Consider the following 20301-nt stretch of genomic DNA (forward strand, 5'->3'; position numbering starts at 1 on the left):
ATTCCAACTAATTCTAATGATTAGGACCTCGGATTTCCACGATTTGATCACATTTGATGATATAGCCACAGATAATAATTAATAATACTAATTGTATATGCAATCACGACGCAAATCGTTATACATCATAAAATGCTCAACATATTCTAATAGGCGCCAAAAAAAATTAGAAATGTATGTATGTACTATGTAGTGTATAATTTCAGGAAAAGTTGGTAAAACTACCTATTCCATGATTGTTATATTAACATTGCCATTCAAATTAAACATCATTTGAAAAATAAATACAGAGTAGCTGCAGCAGTACCAAAATAGTTAAGTGAATAAAACCGCTTTTTAATGAATCATCAATCACTGTAGCTATTTTCATTCCTATACAATTCAATACACTATAACCAATTAGCCTTTAAAACTACATATGTAGACATATTCCAAACACTTCAGGATGATTTACACGAAGCAGGAATGCTATACACCGGCAGAAGTTTCGGTCCATAACAAGGCCACAGATTGCTGGGTATCCTTGAATGGCAAAGTTCGGGACCTGACGCAGTGGTTGCAGCAGCAGGTGAAACTCTGCAAGTGCCCGAAGACCTGCTCCTGTGCTGTGAAGAATTGGTACTGTGGGCAGGAGTGTGTGGAGTACTGCTCTTGTTTAAAGCGCGGCTTCTTCTACTGTGATGCGAAACGGGTAAATCTAGTATTTCAACGCTTGTTATTTCTCTATGAGATAACTAAAATATGTATCTAGTGTTAATTCAATATTCACAATTATGAATAAGCTGTGATAAATACAACGATTTATTTCGTAGTTATCAAAGCACTAACTTTCCGCTCGCGACTTCGCCCGCGTTTTCAAAGAAAAACCCGCATAGTTCCCGTTCCCGTGGGATTTCCGGGATAAAACCTATCCTATGTGTTAATCCAAGTTACCCTCTATATGTGTGCTAATTATAATTTCATCGTAATCGGTTCAGTAGTATTTACGTGATAGAGTAACAAACATAGGAGACCGGGTTTGGTTGTCTCACGGGTTGGTTGTCACAGCGGTCTTAACACAAAACTGAACTATCGAATAAGTCTGTTGAACAGCGTGGCAAGAGCGATACAGTGACAACGCTGTCCCCACTTCGTATCAGACCGCCCCGATCTGCCGTGAGGGCCTCACACGTGTTTATTGTTTTCGGGCAGCAAAAGTAAATTTTTGTGCTGCTGTGTCGAACCTCGTAAGTATACGTTCTTGTTTTACAGTAATAATCTTTCAGTTCATTTGATGAGGATGAAATGTGTTTTATAATATCGTAGTATAGTTTTTTAGATATTCATTGATCGGAATTTATTTTCAATGTTATTTATCTAAAACGTGTTATGGGGCTCGTTGTCACAAATTTTTGGGGGCTGGTTGTCACATGTGACAACCAGCCCCCTGTATGCCAGCTGGCTTTATTTTCGTTTTGAGGTTGTTTGTTTCAGCCGTTAATTTTCAATCAACACCGGAAAATCACCCTAACGAACCTGCTGGAAGTCCATCTATCCTTGATGACTCTATATTGACTCACGATTATTATAACCTGGATCTTAATATTCGCGCAATAACGCCAGAAAATTTTATAGATAGTCCGATGCTAGGGGAATCTTTGTAGAATCAAGTACCCAATGAGCTCCTGGCGATACGAGGTGCAAGTGGAGTAAGAACCCGGGAGCCCCTAGCGATATCAGGTCCAAGTGGTGTAAAATCCACTCTGAACGTGGGATACGTTACGTACGCTTATTTTGAAACCACTACCAAAAGCGCCTCCACGCAAGTCGCAGCAAGGTGATAAAAGAAAATGTAAATCGGCCATTCTGACAGATATACCGGAAAAGACCTATTTAGAAGAGAAAAAGAAGGAGCAAGATGCTAAGAAAAAGAAAGTATCAAAACGTGTATTGAGTGAGAAGAAATAAGAGAAGAAGGTTTCTTAATCTAATAAAAACAAGAAGAAATCTGACAACAGTGAAGAAGAGAAAGAGAATGAAGATTTCTGCTTAGTCTGTTTGTCGCCATACTCAGCAAGCAAATCTAGAGAAGTTTGGGTACAATGCCAGGATATATTTTGGGCTCACGAAACATGCACATCTGGTCTACTAAATTACATTTGCCAAAATTGTGATTCTTAATATTCAGACTGAAATAAAGACTGTCTACGGTTTTATTAGGTTAAGAGTTCTTAATTAAAAACTATTCCGTAAAATTATAAGACCAAAAAGTGACTTTCTATTCATAAAATGCCTGTTATTTAGTATGTGACTACCTACCCTAGGCATTGTGACAACCATCCCTGACCCGGGGTTATAAGTCACATTTTTCTTTGGAGTGAAAATACAAAATATTTCTACAACTGATGATATTATACAAAAATACGTTTATTTCTTTTGTACCAGAATAACTACACTATCCTTTGGTATACAAATATCATTCCTAAACAACGTATTTTGGAAGTTACACAAAAAAAGTTAAAAATGTGACTTTCATCCCCGCTCTCCCCTACACATGCACATCCATCCTCACAAACTTTCGCATTTATAATATTAGTAGGATAGGATGGCATCGACGTATCGTTATATCAGCAGGTGCCTAATCACATGTAATGGTTGTTACAAGTATTTGAATAAAATTTCAATAAATTAAGAATGTAATCCTTTGATTATAATATGCTATAATCCTGTAATTATTTTAATTCTTGCAGCTCGCAACAACAGTTCTAGCCTACGCGGGTAAGGATGTCAGCCACTGGTTCAAGGGCGATGACTGGGTACACTACACGCACCCTATCGTGGGGGTGAGCACCCCGTACCATGTGCACGGTCCAGGGTATAGACAGCCGGTGGTGCCGTCCACCAGGTGGCGGCCGCCGTGCTGCCCCTGGTGGTTGAATGAGGGTAACGTGGTTGGGAAGGTCACTGCGAAGACTCGGCCGATTAGGATTACGAATACTTTGACTGGTAGTTATAAAAATATTATTTCTTAATAAGCACAGATTAATGACGACCTATTTTTTACAATTACAAAGACCTTTCGAATAAATAGGAGAATAATTAACGAATAAAGTTCTTCAAATTTTTTATAACTTTCCAATAACTTAGTATGAACTTGAAAAGGAGAAATCAATGCGAAAGATTTATCATAATTTGTATATTCGTTCGTCATTTTCGTCGTACCTTCATGTATAACAGACACGTCTGATTTCAAGACTGACGAAACAGCAAGCAGAGAACCACTGCGACTGCTCACACTAGAGACATGTAAACATAATACAGCCTCCATGACATTCAGGTACATCAGTGACTCTCGAAGTATGCTCCGAAGAGACAATCTACCAGATCATGATGCGGTACCTTCCTCACAATTCACACATGCTCTCCTACACTTGGCGGTATATGAATAGACCGCTGAACTATGAAAAGACCCTGGAGCAAAATGGTGTACTAGATGAAAGGGAGGTCTTCAATGAATTAGCGCTACCGGAGAATCTGCATATACCGGATTTGTTGCTGTACTATAATGATGATTTGACTGAAGGTAAAACGGTAGTTTCTATTAATCTCTATTAAATGTTAAATGTCTATTGTCTATTAAATGTAGTAGTTACTGACGACGGAGGTTGTGTTACACGTTTAAATGGTAATTATTTCTTAGTCTTTATTAGGTAGTGCAAAATTCATATTTTAGTTTATTTTTACACTCTTTATATTAGCTTCACCTGTATGTTTGTAACCGACTTCTTTGGGCGCGATTTTGACCCACTTTAAACGGCCAGATTTCGTTAAAACTTTGTAGATTTATTGAGGACCGATGACAATACACTAATTTGATAAAATTTTCTATTTTTTAGTTCGGTTTTCTATAAAAAGCGTGTTTTTTTAGTTTTTTTAAACTACATATTATTTATCATTCAAACATTTACCAGTTAGTTATTATAGTAGAGCCATTTTAATAGGCAACATTTGACAGTTCAACAAAATTCAAGAACGTAACCTAGTAACGACGACATAGAATAAACATGATATTTCGTTTTGTTAGAACTGCACATTTGCTTGACTTTTTTCAATTACGACTACATATTTATAATAATAATGACCGATACAAGTCATTTTAAGATTTCATTTTACTGATAAACCATTCTAAACATAATAAACAATTTCTGAATTGAAGAACTGACGTCATTACAATTTTGTGTCAATAAACCTTTTTTCTTTTTAAATACCAGAGACGTTACTATAAAAATCGAAATCTGACATCTAGAATCGAATGCATTGATTACTTGTGAATAAAAATCATCATAAATTAATAAATTCGATTGACAAATGTTTCAAATATGTATCGATTAATTCACTTTAATCGATGTTTTTACGCAGGTTACCTCCCTTCGAAGATAAAATTGATAGACGTCAAATGTTGCCTATTAAATTGGCTCGACAATAGTAGACAACGTAGAACTGAGAACCCGAATATACTGAAAAAAATAGCAATAAGGTCAATTTTCATTAGTATGAAAATTAATATATTTAGTATGCCTTTGATATACGAACATGAAGACAACTATCAGCTAATAACTATAAGCATGGACAAATAATATTTGTCTTTGCTATAAGTCTAATGATAAAACATTGCAGATATAAAACGGTTATTCTACGGATTTTTCCTGATAGTATCATATTTCGATAGTGAGTATCTAGTTACATTTAATTAGATTATGAATAATTTATAATTATATAAATAATTTCAGATCCACCGAAAGATTGCTACTGTGAAGATAAAGATTGTACAAGAGGCAATCCTGACGCATGTCATATGGAATAATTTATAGACTTCTTCTTGTTGAGTTTTGTAATATGTATTTATTTTAATTGAATAAAAATTTATTTGTATAATATCTATGAGTTTTAATTTGTTTGCTCATGTTCTTTTATAGATAACTAGCTTTCCGCCCGCGGCTTCGCCTGCGCAGTCAAAGAAAAACCGGCATAGTTCCCGTTCCCGTGGGATTTCCGGGATAAAACCTATCCTATGTCCCGGGGTAAAAAGTAGCATATTCTCGGGTATCAAAATATCTCTATACTAAATTGTATGCAAATTGGTTCAGTAGTTAAGGCGTGATTGAGTAACAGACAGACAGACAGAGTTACTTTCGCATTTATAATATTAGTATGGATTAACATTTATGATGCATAATACAGATATTTATTGGATCCATGATAATACGTACACAAATAATAATAGGGTACGTTTCATAATAGGAAACAAATACACTTATTATTGAATATGTATACGTATACATAAGTAATCGACTCGGTAATTCACAAAAAGCTACACCATAATGTTACAACAACACGGAACAAAAAATTAATATAGCCCTATTATTCAGTTTTTATTCTATTATAAGTTAAAGCTTTTTCTTGGCGCGTGCCAGGTCAATGGTATTTACCTTTGACCATAATTTGATGCATTTATGTTTGTATGAGCTTTGTGCAATAAGGGGAACGACACGCGACTTCAGAAAAAGTGACTTGTGATGGTAATGACCTCGTAAAGCAGTATATTGCTCTATGAAGAGACAACCCATCACACTTAGTACTTAGTAGTTAGAAATCGCGGGAAAAATGACATTTTACTTTTTTTTTAAGGATAGGCTATGGATTCAGAATATTAAAAGTGTGTAGTAGAGTGAAGGGTACATTTAATATGCATAATAATAGGTATAATGTCTTTACTCTACCTTGCTCTTCGATTAGGTAGATTTGTTTTTTTTTTGGGATTGTACGATATAACGATACAGTCAATACTCAATTGTCATGTGTAAACATGTATAAAATCAGCAGGAAGTAATTTTGCAAAGAATATGAAAATTATAGAGTAGGATATCTTCCGTAAAAAATTACACACCGTATTATAAAATTTAATTTTAATTATAATTAAATGTGTTAAACCCAAAGATATAATATGCATGGAACTTCGTTCAGTAATTGCTCTACGATAAATAAGTATGTATTTAGTCATGAAAGCTTATATCGAACATATGGAACGTATATGGTTTGGCTAAACTAACTTAACCCTCTACAAATTTTAAATAAAACTAGTGTTACGATAAATAGGTACATTACCATTATACGTGGCATTAACCTTAAAGGTTTTTATCGAAAAATCCCAACACCGACCACAGGATACATGCTTAGCGGAGCGCGACCAGCCCTGGTGAGCGGCTGGTGTTGCCTAAAGACATCACCTGGCGTTGTTTGAATATTAATGGTGGCATATATTATTATGGTTTAGTTTTTATTTCTTTTATTGTTTGTGTTTTTGATGATAGTTTATGGAGTTCATTGTGCTTTATCTATTATGTAAAAAGAAGCTGGAAGACTACCTAATAAATGTTTTTAAATTAAAATAGTATTTGATAACTTAATTCATATTGTTGTTTCCAAATTCATTATTAGTGTGTAAATACGCATTGTGAAAATAATCAAAGATATTTAAAACTGAGCTTTTGCATAAAAAGCACGAACCTTTCTACGCTATGTAACTATATTTATCGAACATGTATATTGCATTGGTTTAAAATAACACAAAGTGCAACAATGGACGACTTTCTCAATTTCTCTACCCCACGCAATACAGATATTTCAAGACAAGACACCCGCTTATTTGCGTACTTACAAGCGGGACCACCACGCATGCGCGGATCGGATAATTCACTTGTTACCCCAAATTACCCCATGCAAAGTTCCATAAAAATAGACGCATAGCGCAGCCGCATTTGTCCAGGGATATGGGAGACGAGACGCGCGCGCGTGTGACGTAATTCGAATACCAATGTTTCGCGCTTCGACATTTCAATGTCAAAAAACCGCGGGAAAATTGACATTTAACCTTTTTTTTAACTGTGGACTGTGGTTCATGAATGAAGTGTAGTGAATGACGTTTGATATCGAAATTGAATGTGAGTTATATTAATTATGTTTAAAATATTACTGCTCCTTTCGTGTTATTTTCCAATTTAATTTAACATAATATATTGTAAGTCACTAACTTATTATTATTAAAAATGAATGGAGATTCTGTTATTTTCCTCCAGCTTCTGAAAGTTAATTACATAGTTACTTTTTTGTTGTACATTACAATAGAATATGAAGTAGATAAACACGCGTATCCAATGTATACATTTATAAAATAAGTTTGATTAATGATAGGTACTTTTTAAGATGGAAATTAATGACCTTTCTTGTAATAAAGTAGAGACTTTTTTAATCCATTAAGTTTATAAAACTAATAGTTAACTAAATATTTTGTAGGAAGACTTTGACTGAATACATATTAATATTTTAAAAATGTTTTCTAAGTTTGTGTTTTGAGTCTAGATAAACATGGGGTTGGAACCGTTTCCATTATCGTAATTGACCTTGTGCAAAGCTAAAAATATATGAGTCACACAGGGTGCGTCCAAATTAAACAGAGCGAACAATTTGTTAGGGATTCAATTGATTTCGTATCCCCTTGGGAAGAATACTGATCCTCCCAGACCCTCCCTTTTCACACCCTATATAAATGTCTTTTGAGTGCTTTTAAATGTCGTGACATTTTAAATTTTCCAATCTTTTTAAACTAGGGTATGGAATTCGTGTTTTGTCACAGAATACATAATACATAGTAGCTAAACGCTAGTTTTGTTTTTTGTGAAAGTCTACTATTGCACTAATTTACCGTTATGTATCGTTTTAAATAATAAGAACAAATGATGTTCAAATCATATAATGATAAATTCCGGAATAAAAATTACTTCAAAATATTTTTTCGAGTCATTTTAAAAAAAATACATTGATCTAATACATGTTATGTTCTTTAATATACAAATAGTACCTATAATCACTTTAGTTATCGAAAAATGTCATTGTATTTCTGATAGCTGTACTTTTGCTGTAAAAAGTCTAAGTTTAAACTTTGGTCAATTGTCTCTCGCATAACTAATCGTTGTATAACAAAGCATCCGGTGATAGATATGGACTTTTTATTTAGAATAGCAGCAGTAAATTTATTTTGTAGGTATGTTTTGACGCTTTTCCTTATCACTGTTTCTTAGATATTTAAATTCCTCGATAATATATATCGTGTATTTTAAATCCTGGGTTTATTTATATTAAAATAAAACCTACGTATCCATTGTTATGTCACAATTTGATATGAAATTAACGTTTATTTCAGATTTCCAGATATGGCGACTCTACCTATCTACGTGTCATTGAGCAGGTAATTAAGTAAAAATTTAAGTTATTTCAAATAGAATTTTCTTAGTCCCTTTGTTTTATTTTTTTGATAGTACTCACAATATGAATATGAAACAATTCTGTACTGAATAAAAATATCTGATAGCATTTGTGAGCATTTGTTAAAACGTCAACATATTACTATTTTTTTATGTACGTATCAGTTTGAAATTAAAACATGTCATATATTTTTTATAAATTAAAAATTATGATTTAAAAACAGCACACGACAAAATTTAACCACCAAATGACACGGAAAATTAAAAAAGATTTAAGATTACACGGGCGCGAACTGCGGAAGATTTTACGTTCATTTTAAAATTCCATAAATCGTATCGTGCGGAGTATCATGAAAACTGTAAAACGGGCATAAAACCGTATAATTACACTAATTATTGCCCCCGACATGTGTTGCGTTCTTCCGGACTCAGCTTGTGAGGGAGCGCCCTGTGTGCGCCGTTAAAATCACATAAAATTATGTATTGGGGATATTTTTATAGATCTGTTAACGACATGTAGGATCTGTACTGTGTGTGTGATGTCCTGTGGGGTTTACATTGATATAGGTAATGATTTCCAGATAATGTAGAATTTATAAAAATTGTCATACGCTTCAATTATTGCTTATTCATATATCAGATAAAGTTTAAAGTAGGTGGAGTTTTTCGATAAGTTACAAATTATACATTAATTCGGAAAGTTGGAAAAAAATATTATCATGATCCAAGTGGGGAAAAATTCAAATCATAAATCATTGAAGTGCGTTCAGCTGTTCTTGAATGTGAGTTCGTAAGTGGTGAGTCTAACATGACATTCTTTTGTATACTTAGGTAACTATTAACTAATTACTATATGTAGATGTAGCCCGTGACTTCGTCCACATGGTTGTGAAAATTTGTGTACGATGAAGATTAATGGTGTTGAAACTTGAATGCAAGCTTATCATCGTTACTCTTTTAATTCTTTTGGATTTTAGATGATATTAATATATTTATAAGTACCTACATCTTTTGCAAAAATACAGAACCCAAAGCACACGATTCGGAAGCCACAAAATACCATCACGTTACACATTCTATAACTGTATATTGTATACCAGTGTTTGTTAAAACCAGCCAGAGCTTTCCGTCGCTTCCTGTGTCCCGGATGGTCCCGGTAAGGAAGTAAAATGCCACTACGTGCTTACCGATAGGGCTGCCAATAACCGGTTTTACTATATTCCTAGAACACCTGTACAACTGTGTTTGGTCATGTATAAATTGATCTGTTAGTTGGTAATGTTTTGGAATGTGATACTGCTTCAAAAATGATAAAAAAAGTTGAGATATTTAGTAATTTATTGATAAGTAACATTTTAAATGTTTTCGGAATGCCAGGAGCAGATTTGATTTTGGATGACATTGAACGTTTTACCGTTTACGGAATATATCAACTAAGATCTTTTCTTCGAAATGCTACTCTATTGAAAAAAGCAACAGATTCTAAAGATACATATCTAGTATAATCTTTGCTAATCAAATCATCGTAATACTTCATCACGATCAGCCCATATATACGCTCCCACTGCTGGGACACAGGCCTTTGGACAAGTGCGGGTTGTCAGATGTCACATGTCGTCGTGAAAATAATAATACTTATTTTAGACTAAATACAATATTTTGACAACCCTAGTTATGAGCTTATTATCTGTATGTATGTAACATGAATTCAATTGAAGCTCTATTGCTTCCCTTTTTTGGAAGCAGACGACAATATACTTCTCACATACAAATTTTTATTTTATATACTCAAATTAAATTTTAAGCACCATCTATCTTATTATTTTAGCAACATCTTTCAGTCTGTACGTAGTGGTGAATTTTGAAATACCTTGCTTTGCATTCTTCTTTAAAAAAAAGTGATTTATTATTTATTTTAATTGATTTTTTCTTACACATTAACTAAGATCAAAACTATTTCCTAATCTCATCACATTCAAATTATAATAATGAAAAAGATTCGCCTTCTTTCGTTTTCGTTACCTTTTTAGTTTATAGATTTTATAATACGGAAATTTCTGTCAATATTCAAACTCGTAAAAGTTAAACAACATGAACTTGTCTATATAATTTTATCTCTGTAAAATATGAGTTTCTCAATCTTCCCTAATAAGTGCAATATTGCTCTCCATTACATATATATCTCAAGTATATCTCATATAATCTGCAATCTGTAATAATTTGTCTTTTCGCGTGTCTACAGATAATATATCTTGATGTAGTGTTGAATGGATCATTACTGTCAGAGTAATCGACAAAAAAATATACCTAGTTTGATTTATACGCAATGTTTCTTGATATAAACCATTATAAACGATGAAAACAAAAGTGATAATTGCTGTGTTTCAACATGTTGAAATTGTATGATATGATTTTATTAATTACTAGCGGTCCGCCCCGGCTTCGCCCGTGGTACATGTTTACGTTTTCTCTACATAAAAACCATCCTCGTACTTCAAGGAATATAATAAAAAAAGAATTATCGAAATCGGTTCAGCCGTTTTCGAGTTATGCGCTTACCAACACATTTTGCGATTCATTTTTATATACAGTAGCACCTCTATAAGTCGAATATCAAGGGAGACGCCAAAAAATTCGAGTTATAGAGTTTTCAACTTATGGAGGATTTCGACTTAGGCGGATTTTGATTCGACATAAAGAGTTTGATGTTTATTCTTATAAATTTTGAGTTAGAGAGGTAAAGTACATTAAAATTCAACTTGCAGAGGTGACAAACATGTTTTTATTTATTATAAATCAACATTATTTCAAATCATTTTAAAATAAAAAATATGGCATTAAAAAAGTCAGTATTTTTTTTGCTTTAGATAATTTGGTTGTTCTCTAGCATTGTCTGATCTATAAAGAACAGAAAATTCTTCTTCTTCAGAGATACTGGTTTGCTCTATAAAATTTCGTAAGGTATTCAATGCAGTTCTTGCCTCTTTGATGGAAACGCATGGAGCGCATGTACTATTCACGTCTTCTATGTCATCTATCAATCATTAGTATCGGTTTTCTGAGCTACTGAATCGATAATTTCGTCATCAGATGCCTACTTAATGCAAACACGTGTTTACGTGAGTCATAAATTTATTATCGTATACTCCTAAAATGTTTTCTAAGAAACAATTATAGTGTACTGCACTGTCGGCAAGTTGTTAAAGTCCAAATGATCAAGTTATAAAGATTGTAAAATAAAATGTTGCCATGTTCGAGATACAGAGGTCAAATTTAATTTTTCGAGTTATAGAGTGAAAATATGTACCAAAATGGCTTGGAGGGACTCGGTGATTATTTCGACTAACAGAGGGCCAAGATTTCAAGTTACGGAGGTTTTCGGGTTTGAAGGGAAGGGAACAAGACATTTTTTCGAGATTTGGAGGTTTTTGACTTATCGAGGTTCGACTTAACGAGGTGCTACTGTATAAGAAGAATAGACAATGTTCAATGAGAACAATGTTATAAGAAATTAATTCATTTCAAGCATATTTCAAGCTAATTTTCTTAGATTTCAGCGTAAGTTTTTGGACAAAAACTACAATAAAATGCATAAACACACACACACCAATAAAAACCGATTGATTTTAGATTTTTTTAAGTCTTCGAAAGAATCCTGCTACCAAACCCGTTCTTAGTCAGACTGAAGTAAACAAAAAAGCCTAAGCGATAGGCTAAAATACTAAATATTAAAAAAGTATATAATGTTCCCTTAAAATAGCGTTAATAATCATAAACACTGATTTTAATTACTTTCACTACCGACTTAGGTAATTTAGGAACTTTCAATTTAGAAACCAGGGGATATTTTCATTATCCACGCTGATGAGTTAGTTGTTTTTAAGCAAATGAAGTGTGAAATTAACAAGTCATTACTGGGAAGTAATTAAGATTTAATTTAGAAATTATGTAAAAATATTTTCATGATCGTTACTGAAGAGGCGATGAGCCTTGTAATGAGATTGAGTTGTTTTTGTTGATATTTTTCATACTGGGTGTAAGATACTGTCTATACTGATTATCACTTTATGGCAGGAAAAAAATGATGTGAGAAGATCTTAATCTATACTAATATGTATTATAAAGCTGAAGAGTTTGTTTGTTTGAACGCGCTAATCTCAGGAATAAGGTACTGGTCCGATTTGAAAAGTTCTTTCGGTGTTAGATAGCCCATATTTTATCGAGGTTATAGTATCGTCACGCTAAGACCAACAGGAGTGCAGCACTGCGGGTAAAACCGCGGGGCAAAGCTAGTTATTAATAATACCTACCCACTAATTTTCAAAACAACTTTCTCATACCATATTTTTACATTTAATTTAGATTTAAAATATCCTAACTTCAGTATATTTGAGTATATTTGTACTCGGCTAAAAGTAGAGAAACATTCAAAACATTGAAAATAACATACATCTTTACATCAATGAGTGTCTGTATGTTGTCACGAGATATCGATAGTGATGTTGACAGGAACGACTGGTGATTGGTTGTGACGACATTTAGGGTTGTAGAGCGTGTGGTAGAGACATTTTTAAAATTAAAAAATATTTAATTGTTTCCTTGTAATAAAAATATATTTAGCAAAAATTATTATAGGGAACTGGGAGCTCTAATGTTGATGAATAATCAAGGCATTTAAATGGTAATTATTAAACTTTACTACAACAACTGAACGTCCGTACTGACCACAGTACTGACGAGGCAAATAATTACCTATCAAACACAAAAAGAATCACGTCCGCGTCAGTTGGATGGGATATTATTGATTTTATAAATATCTATATTCAAAAATATGGTACGTATTAAGATTTGCGTGCAAGTACAGGATATGACTAATGAACCTTAACTAGTTCCTCTTATACCTACATTTTCAAGTGCACAATAATAATTATGGCTCCTTGTTTGAAACGCTTTTATTAGGTATTTGTACCTATTACCTCTTGTTACTAACGACTAAATGGTCGATAAATATGATCAATTATTATCATTATATCTTTATCGATTCAACTGTTTTGTATTGAATACATAAATATAACGATACTTTCAAATCTGTGACTTAATAGTTATTATCACAATATAATTCTGTAATACTATACTGGGTATATATTTTGTAGCAAAATGCAGTTTCATTCGTAAATAAACCCAAAAGTGACCATAATAATAAAAATATTTAAAAAACAAAATAAAACATCTCACTTGTTGACAGAACAAAGGGATATTAATCAAAATACGTTATTAAATTGGATGATTCACGTCTTGCATATTAACAGATTTTTAACTGTATTTGTGTTTATTAATTAATGTTGCTTTTATAACACTACCAAATACAATGTGGAGAATTACATCACCTCAGTCCTATGGGACAGAGGGTAACTTTTGACAGAAGAAACATCGGGCGCACAGCATAAAGGTAAGGTAAGGTAATAAAATAAACGAATTAAGAAGCCACCATTTTAAAAAGTAACCTTTTTTCATACAGTATAAAAATGCTGAGAAAATTAATTAACCTTTACTTCGTATTAGATAGCTCTTCATAGGAATTTTACTTTGTAAAATCCGTATTTTCTTCATAAATCTAATTGACGCAGAAAACATCACGGAAACGAGACCAACGCTCACGATCATGTTCGTCGGTATGCAAAATTTTCAGAAACACGCAAGCGCGCGGTAAAATTTAATCTGTGGATTTGAAAAAAAATAAGTGCATATCGTCGTAGAAGAATTGATGCACAACCAATACATTGTAAGCGTTCATCATTGGTCCAACTATAGAGTAATGAGAAATGTTACAACGAATTTTCCAATCATTTATTTCACGCGATACGCTACTGTATTTATTGCATCTAATTGTATTACTACTTAAAAAATAGCTCGCTAATTACATTATGGATTCTATTGGAATAAGATTGGAATATATGATCTTTCAACAGTAATTGTTGTTTGTTACACGTTGTTTTTTAAAGAATAAGTAATAAATAAACTAACTCTAATATAGATAAGATTGATTATGACAGACGAAGTAGAGTCGCGGTTAAACATTATTTACCTATTTATATCTAATTAGATGTCATATTATGTTTTCTCGTTAACTTACCTCTACTAATTTTAGCCAGTTTTAACTGCATTCCTCTTCTGTATTAAGGTATAAATTATATATGCACGAAAAGCTTGTATCTTAGTAATTGTGCGTATAGAGTCGATTGTGCCTATTTGATAATAAACATTAATTAAATTTTATGTTTGTACCAAATGCACAAAAGTAAACGTACCGTTCTTTGCCTTAATTACTTTTATGAATCCAGCATTAAACACCAATAAGGTTGTTGAACTTACACAAAAGTGGCACATTAACAACTTAGGATTAATATCGACTCGTATATATGTTAATTGGCATACAATATATACAAATATTTCATTAAATCGATTCAATTTGATCGTCCGACCAAAAGAAGCGCCTACACTTCGGTACAACGGTCTCAGCTGCCCTTTTAAAGTAACCTGTATCGCATATTTAATGTCTTTGTTCGTTTGTTTTAATTTATGACAGCTTTTTTATAATGTGACCGCAATTTTGTTAGTGTTAAGCCGAATTGTGGGAAAATTTTAAGTGCTAGCGAGGCTTATATGGCTAACATTTTAATGTTACTTATTTTTAAAAGTGATTCCCTAATAAAAAAAGCCTCATTTGGACTCTAATTCTATCATAAATTGGAATCCATATTATTTGTGATAACGGTAGATATCCAGGGTAAATGTCCTTATGGATACATCTTAAACTGAAAAGCATTTTAAAAAGCTCTAGTATTGCAAAAATAATTAATTTCAACACACTCAAAAACAAATTTTTCTCGCACAGTTGGAAATCTGTTTTGGTGCAGATGCCTAAAAACTATAATGTCACGTTATAGTTAGGTAGAGATTAACCTAGGTATTGTATATTTTTCATAATAATCATACTTTAAAATATGTGCTGTATTAAAACATAACACGCATAAAATAACTATCCACCGCAACATTCACAAAAAACACTTTTTTATTTAAAGATAAAATTATCGTTATACATATATTGTCTTTTAAATATGTATAATTATTCAAGTTCAAACAAGGCCGCTCATTTATTATTTCTTCGAAAGATATAATCTTAAATAATTAAGTAGACAAAGTGTCGCGCTTCGCTAGCTCTGTGGTATGCGCGAGCAAACAAAATACACATGACTTTTATGGTAATACGTATATGTATACTGTTTCTAATACATTGTATTATGTAGAATGAGTTTACATTTTTGAGTTGGTTTACACCTTTTGGGTTAAAACTTCCTTAGGGTCTAATTTTTTATGTTATGTTCATTAAAGTTTTGAGTCGTGTTAAGCTTTTGAGTACCTATATTCATAAATTCAGTATAAATCGATAGTATATTTTATTCACGACTCAGAATATGAGTAGGAAATATTTTAAAGGAAATTATAATGTTCATTTCTTTATTCCTCCTATCAATTATCCTACTGCCTTCTGTATCCTTGATCCTATAAAGTTGGTAATCCATTTGGGAGGTCATTTTAAAGGTCTATGAGCAGTGGCTGTCGCTTACCAGTTACTAACAGACGAACCACATAATAAATTAAAAAAGAGCGTGCGTGCCGAGCACACGTGTCAGAAGTGAAACTTCTTTGGCAAGATTCAAAGATACCAAAATCATTGCCTTACCCCATGACGTGACAGTATTTCCATTACGCGAATTTAAAATTTTTCTCTCAACGCGCCTAAAGAATTTAATCTTCAAAAATACTAAAACTTTTAAATTGAGGGAACAAACATTTTCTTGCATGCGGGCTTCGTCTGAAGTGAGTTCTACGGATAAATTAAACAATTACCTAGAATCTCGATGTATCAATGATGTTGAAGAAATCAATGGGACAGCATTAGCGAAGTGAAATTATAACACAATGTGAAAAGTATGGGAATATTTGCAAAAGAAATGAAACGCCACAAACAAATGGAAAAGGTTTTAATTTCTAATGAAAGTATAAGTAGCAGAGATGTTAATAAAAATATAACAAGCAAAAACTGTATTTCATCTTTCCAACCGCTTATTATAAGACTGAAATCTTCATTTAAAATACACCAAAAATAGATATTTTATTATATTTTCGTCACAGAAAAAAAGAACGTCACGAGAAATACTTATAAGAATAAACTTTTCTTTACACGAAGCTCTAAATTTTAAATAAAAGCACATTCATAATGGCTCTATATTTCGTTCAAACTAAAAGAAATATATTCACTTAACAATATTGTAATTTATCATGACACGCTTATAATTTTCCATAATTTGCACTTAGCCGCGTAGGTATTATCTGACGTTCTTTGTGTGGAAATTAATTCCCACGTTTCTTTGTGTAAAGAATTGTTAAAGGAATTTTCGAAAAGATGCATGAAAACTTGGCGGCAGGTGTTAAAGATGCGAATTTGTCGGTGTTTTCCTTGAAGAGGTGTTAAAAAAATTTATGCTCATTATTTTACGAAATATTAATAGTAGATTATTGTAGGAGATTATAACTTACGCATATTCTTCGCATTTCCACATTTAAACGAAACTTAGTTACTTACAAATTTCTAATCTGGTTACTTTCTAAAATAAAACTTGAAATGAACTAAATAATACAAAATAATATCTCAATAATACTAAACAGTAAACATTTTCATAATATTTTTTAATTAGTCCAATCTGTATTTTAGAAGTAATATTAACTAAAATATATCCAGAAATATCATGTGAAAGTTACGCTCTGTTAGCAAACAAATTGTAGGACAAATATTAGCAACAAACTACTTCATGTAATTACTAGGTACATATGCAAATGATATGAGCCTATAATATGGACGGACGACACAAAACATAGGCTTCATATACTGTAGTTAGTTTTCCCAAGCTATGCAGTTATAATGCCCTTCTTTACGTTCAAATTATTGCGTTATATAGGTACGTTTTAATATGGAGAGAACATAGCAGCGGAAATGCTATAGATTTTGAACTTTTTAGAAAGATTACAAAAATGTAAGTAACTTTTTGCGTTAATTTTAGTTGAATATGTTCTTTATAATTCATTATTTAAATGCTTAGTAATACGAGTGATACCATACACATGCTATTTATCACAATATTGTTTATTTAAAACAAAAAAATGGCTGATCAAAGCACGATCATCTCCAAAATGTATTAAGTACCCAAATGTAATTTCAGGTTTGGAATCCATACAATTTATTCTCCTCAGTAGCCATTACAATTAAAATGTCCTGTATAATTGTGTATAATTACTGTTATAAATCGTCTAAACGATACCTGGAATCATAGCGGATATCCGGTTATCAAGAGCGGTTCCTTTGCTCGGACGATCCGTGGATTTTTATCTTTGTACATTTAAATGTCAAAACTGGGATCAGACTGATTTATTTCATTAATCTTGACGGCACGTAAAATTCGTGGTTTAATTAGTTTTATCAAGTAAAGGGGTCTAGAAAAAAGATGGATAAAGTTTCTTGCGCTCTTCTTTATACATAGTAACTGATTTCGGTACGGGTGGTTGTGCCAGTGGTAAAATATGTAGGTATTAAGATGACCAAAAAGTGTTATTTTAAATATATTTTTGAATAAATATTGTTCGCGTTTGTGTATGTGTTTTGTTATGTCTCAGCTCACGGACCACGTTTCCATAAACAAACACGGAATAATAGTTCTTAAAATCGAAGAGCAAGTTTAGCGCCAACTTCATTTAGCTAATTTCACTGAAAATTATCATTAACACCTTCGTAATTTTCGCATAAGGGTATATCAAACACTAGTACATACTCTGTACTCAGTTAAAATTGGCTGACTATCATCATCGCTTGTTAATCAGTACCGTTACTAACTGTGATGAACATTGTGACAAGATTGTGAGAAATAGCACTATGCTATTGTTTGCCCGTGTTTCGAACTGTATGAAAAAATGCCTACATTGCACATGCGGAGGTCAAAGACTATGCTAACACGGTATATAGATCGTGATAAGATTGTAAATGAGTTTGTAGTAAAATGCATTTTTATGAAAGGTTCTTGACTTTTCTAGAAGTTGATTTTGCTAGTAGATAAGTGTATCCATACTAATATTATAAAGCTGAGAGCTGAGAGTTTGTTTGTTTGTACGCGGTAATCTTGGTCCGATTTGAAAAATTCTTTCGGTGTTAGATAGCCCATTTATCGAGGAAGGCTATAGGCTATATATCATCACGCTAAGACCAACAGGAGCGGAGCAATGCGGGTGAAACCGCGGAGCACGCTAGTTTGAAGATAAAATGAGTTGTCTTCTTTTACCGGGTTTCAAATATCAATATTTTACTGTTTTGAGTTTTGACATATTTGCAATACTAAGGCTGCGTTTCCACCAGAGATGTGCGAGGATGTGTAGCGAGGAATGTATTTTAAAGAACCAATAGTATCGCTTCATTTACCTGGCCTGGCTCAGCACAGCTCTGGTGGAAACCCCTCACATTTTCACAACACAGATAGACATCCTCGCGATTTCCTTGCACATTATTGGTGGAAAAGCACTAACAGAATAAAACAGAACGACATAACATATACAGTTCAATCAAATATCCAGAGACTACAAGTCGAACCATTAATTCAAGGAACTGGACGTGTCGTAAATAAAATTATTCAGACATTAACCGACACTTGAACCGCAATAAAATCGGTAAGATTTATTTATTAAGACAATAGAATTTTGTACATAAAATTGAGGAAATACTTGATTGCGTTTAGTTCAACAGCGCCATTGTTCCAAGTTTACGAGCGTAAATGGAATGCAAACAGGAATCGAACCCGCGTACCAACGATAACAAACAGAGGACAATCACCCAGTAACGGGGCGGTGGAAAAAATAAACATAGAACAGCGAATTTTAGCTGTATCACTTTCTTTGCAGATTGGGTGGTAATGATTACCTATTGATGTTCTTTAATTAGGGCTTTGGTTGACCAAATGGATAAATAAGTTTACAAGATAATAAGTTTAATATAATATAATTATATAATATATCTTAATATGTATATATAAATCTCGTGTCACAATGTTTCTCCTCAATGGACTCATAAACAACTTAACCGATTATAATAAAATTCGCATACCATGTGCAGTTCGATCCAACTTGAGAGATAGGATAGTTTAAACATGTAGGTACCACGGGCGAAGCCGGGGCAACCACTAGTAATCGATATGAGAATAGACCATGCTAGATGTTATTGTAAAAAGTTTTCAATTGAAATTCATATATTCAGGTATGAAAATACGCAATATTCCATGTGCTCTACATTGAAAGTGAAGTAGGTATAGGAAAGCGGGATTCGTAAATAATAAGATAGGCTCATTTGTAGTATTTTTATTTTTTGCTTTTTTGGTGATGAAATTTTGGATGTGTTTATAGTAGAGCACTTACTACTAACAAAAATAAATTAAAACATATATTTAACTTGGAATGGGCCATTAACCCCAACAAGGATTTATCCAAAACGTCATAAACGAGATACCTTTTGCAATAATTGTTCATTAAAAATCTTTTGTTGATTCATTAATACGAGACACAAAGCACAAGAAGTAGCAAGCATTTTTAATCATTTCAACAATATGCAATTGACATTCCTCGATACCCATAAGGGCAGTTTTAATGAATTTTTGCCTATAAATAGTGGGACGAGTTAGACTGGCGTAAAAATGCTGTGAAGTAGGGACAGGTGGCCTCAAGAGTCAGGATTCTGAGTGATTGAACGGTCATTTAGCCTGTGTTATGGAGGATTGTACAAGTTAACAGCCCCCATATATTAAATACAGTAATGCGGTTGATTTATTAGTGCTTTACGTTTTTGCAAGTTCGCTGCAACTTTTCGAGGATAACAATTTTGAGTTGCAATTGTTGTAGTATGTTT

At 32.8% G+C, this 20301-nt stretch overlaps 1 protein-coding gene across 1 annotated transcript; it reads left to right on the forward strand.

The window, feature by feature from the left end:
* Positions 1–398: 398 nt before the first annotated feature.
* On the forward strand, positions 399–4862 carry LOC149906168 (cytochrome b5 domain-containing protein 1). The gene is made up of 4 exons (XM_090105940.1): positions 399–691; positions 2730–2985; positions 3317–3562; positions 4770–4862. The coding sequence occupies exons 1-4, from the start codon at positions 446–448 to the stop codon at positions 4841–4843; spliced, it is 822 nt and encodes a 273-aa protein (XP_089962066.1). The 5' UTR covers positions 399–445; the 3' UTR covers positions 4844–4862.
* The last annotated feature ends 15439 nt before the right edge of the window (positions 4863–20301 follow it).

Source organism: Colias eurytheme, chromosome 9, assembly GCF_061535395.1.
Source record: "Colias eurytheme isolate Ceu_HAF_F1 chromosome 9, ilColEury1 Martin Lab GWU primary, whole genome shotgun sequence".
Classification (NCBI taxonomy): Eukaryota; Metazoa; Arthropoda; class Insecta; order Lepidoptera; family Pieridae; genus Colias; species Colias eurytheme.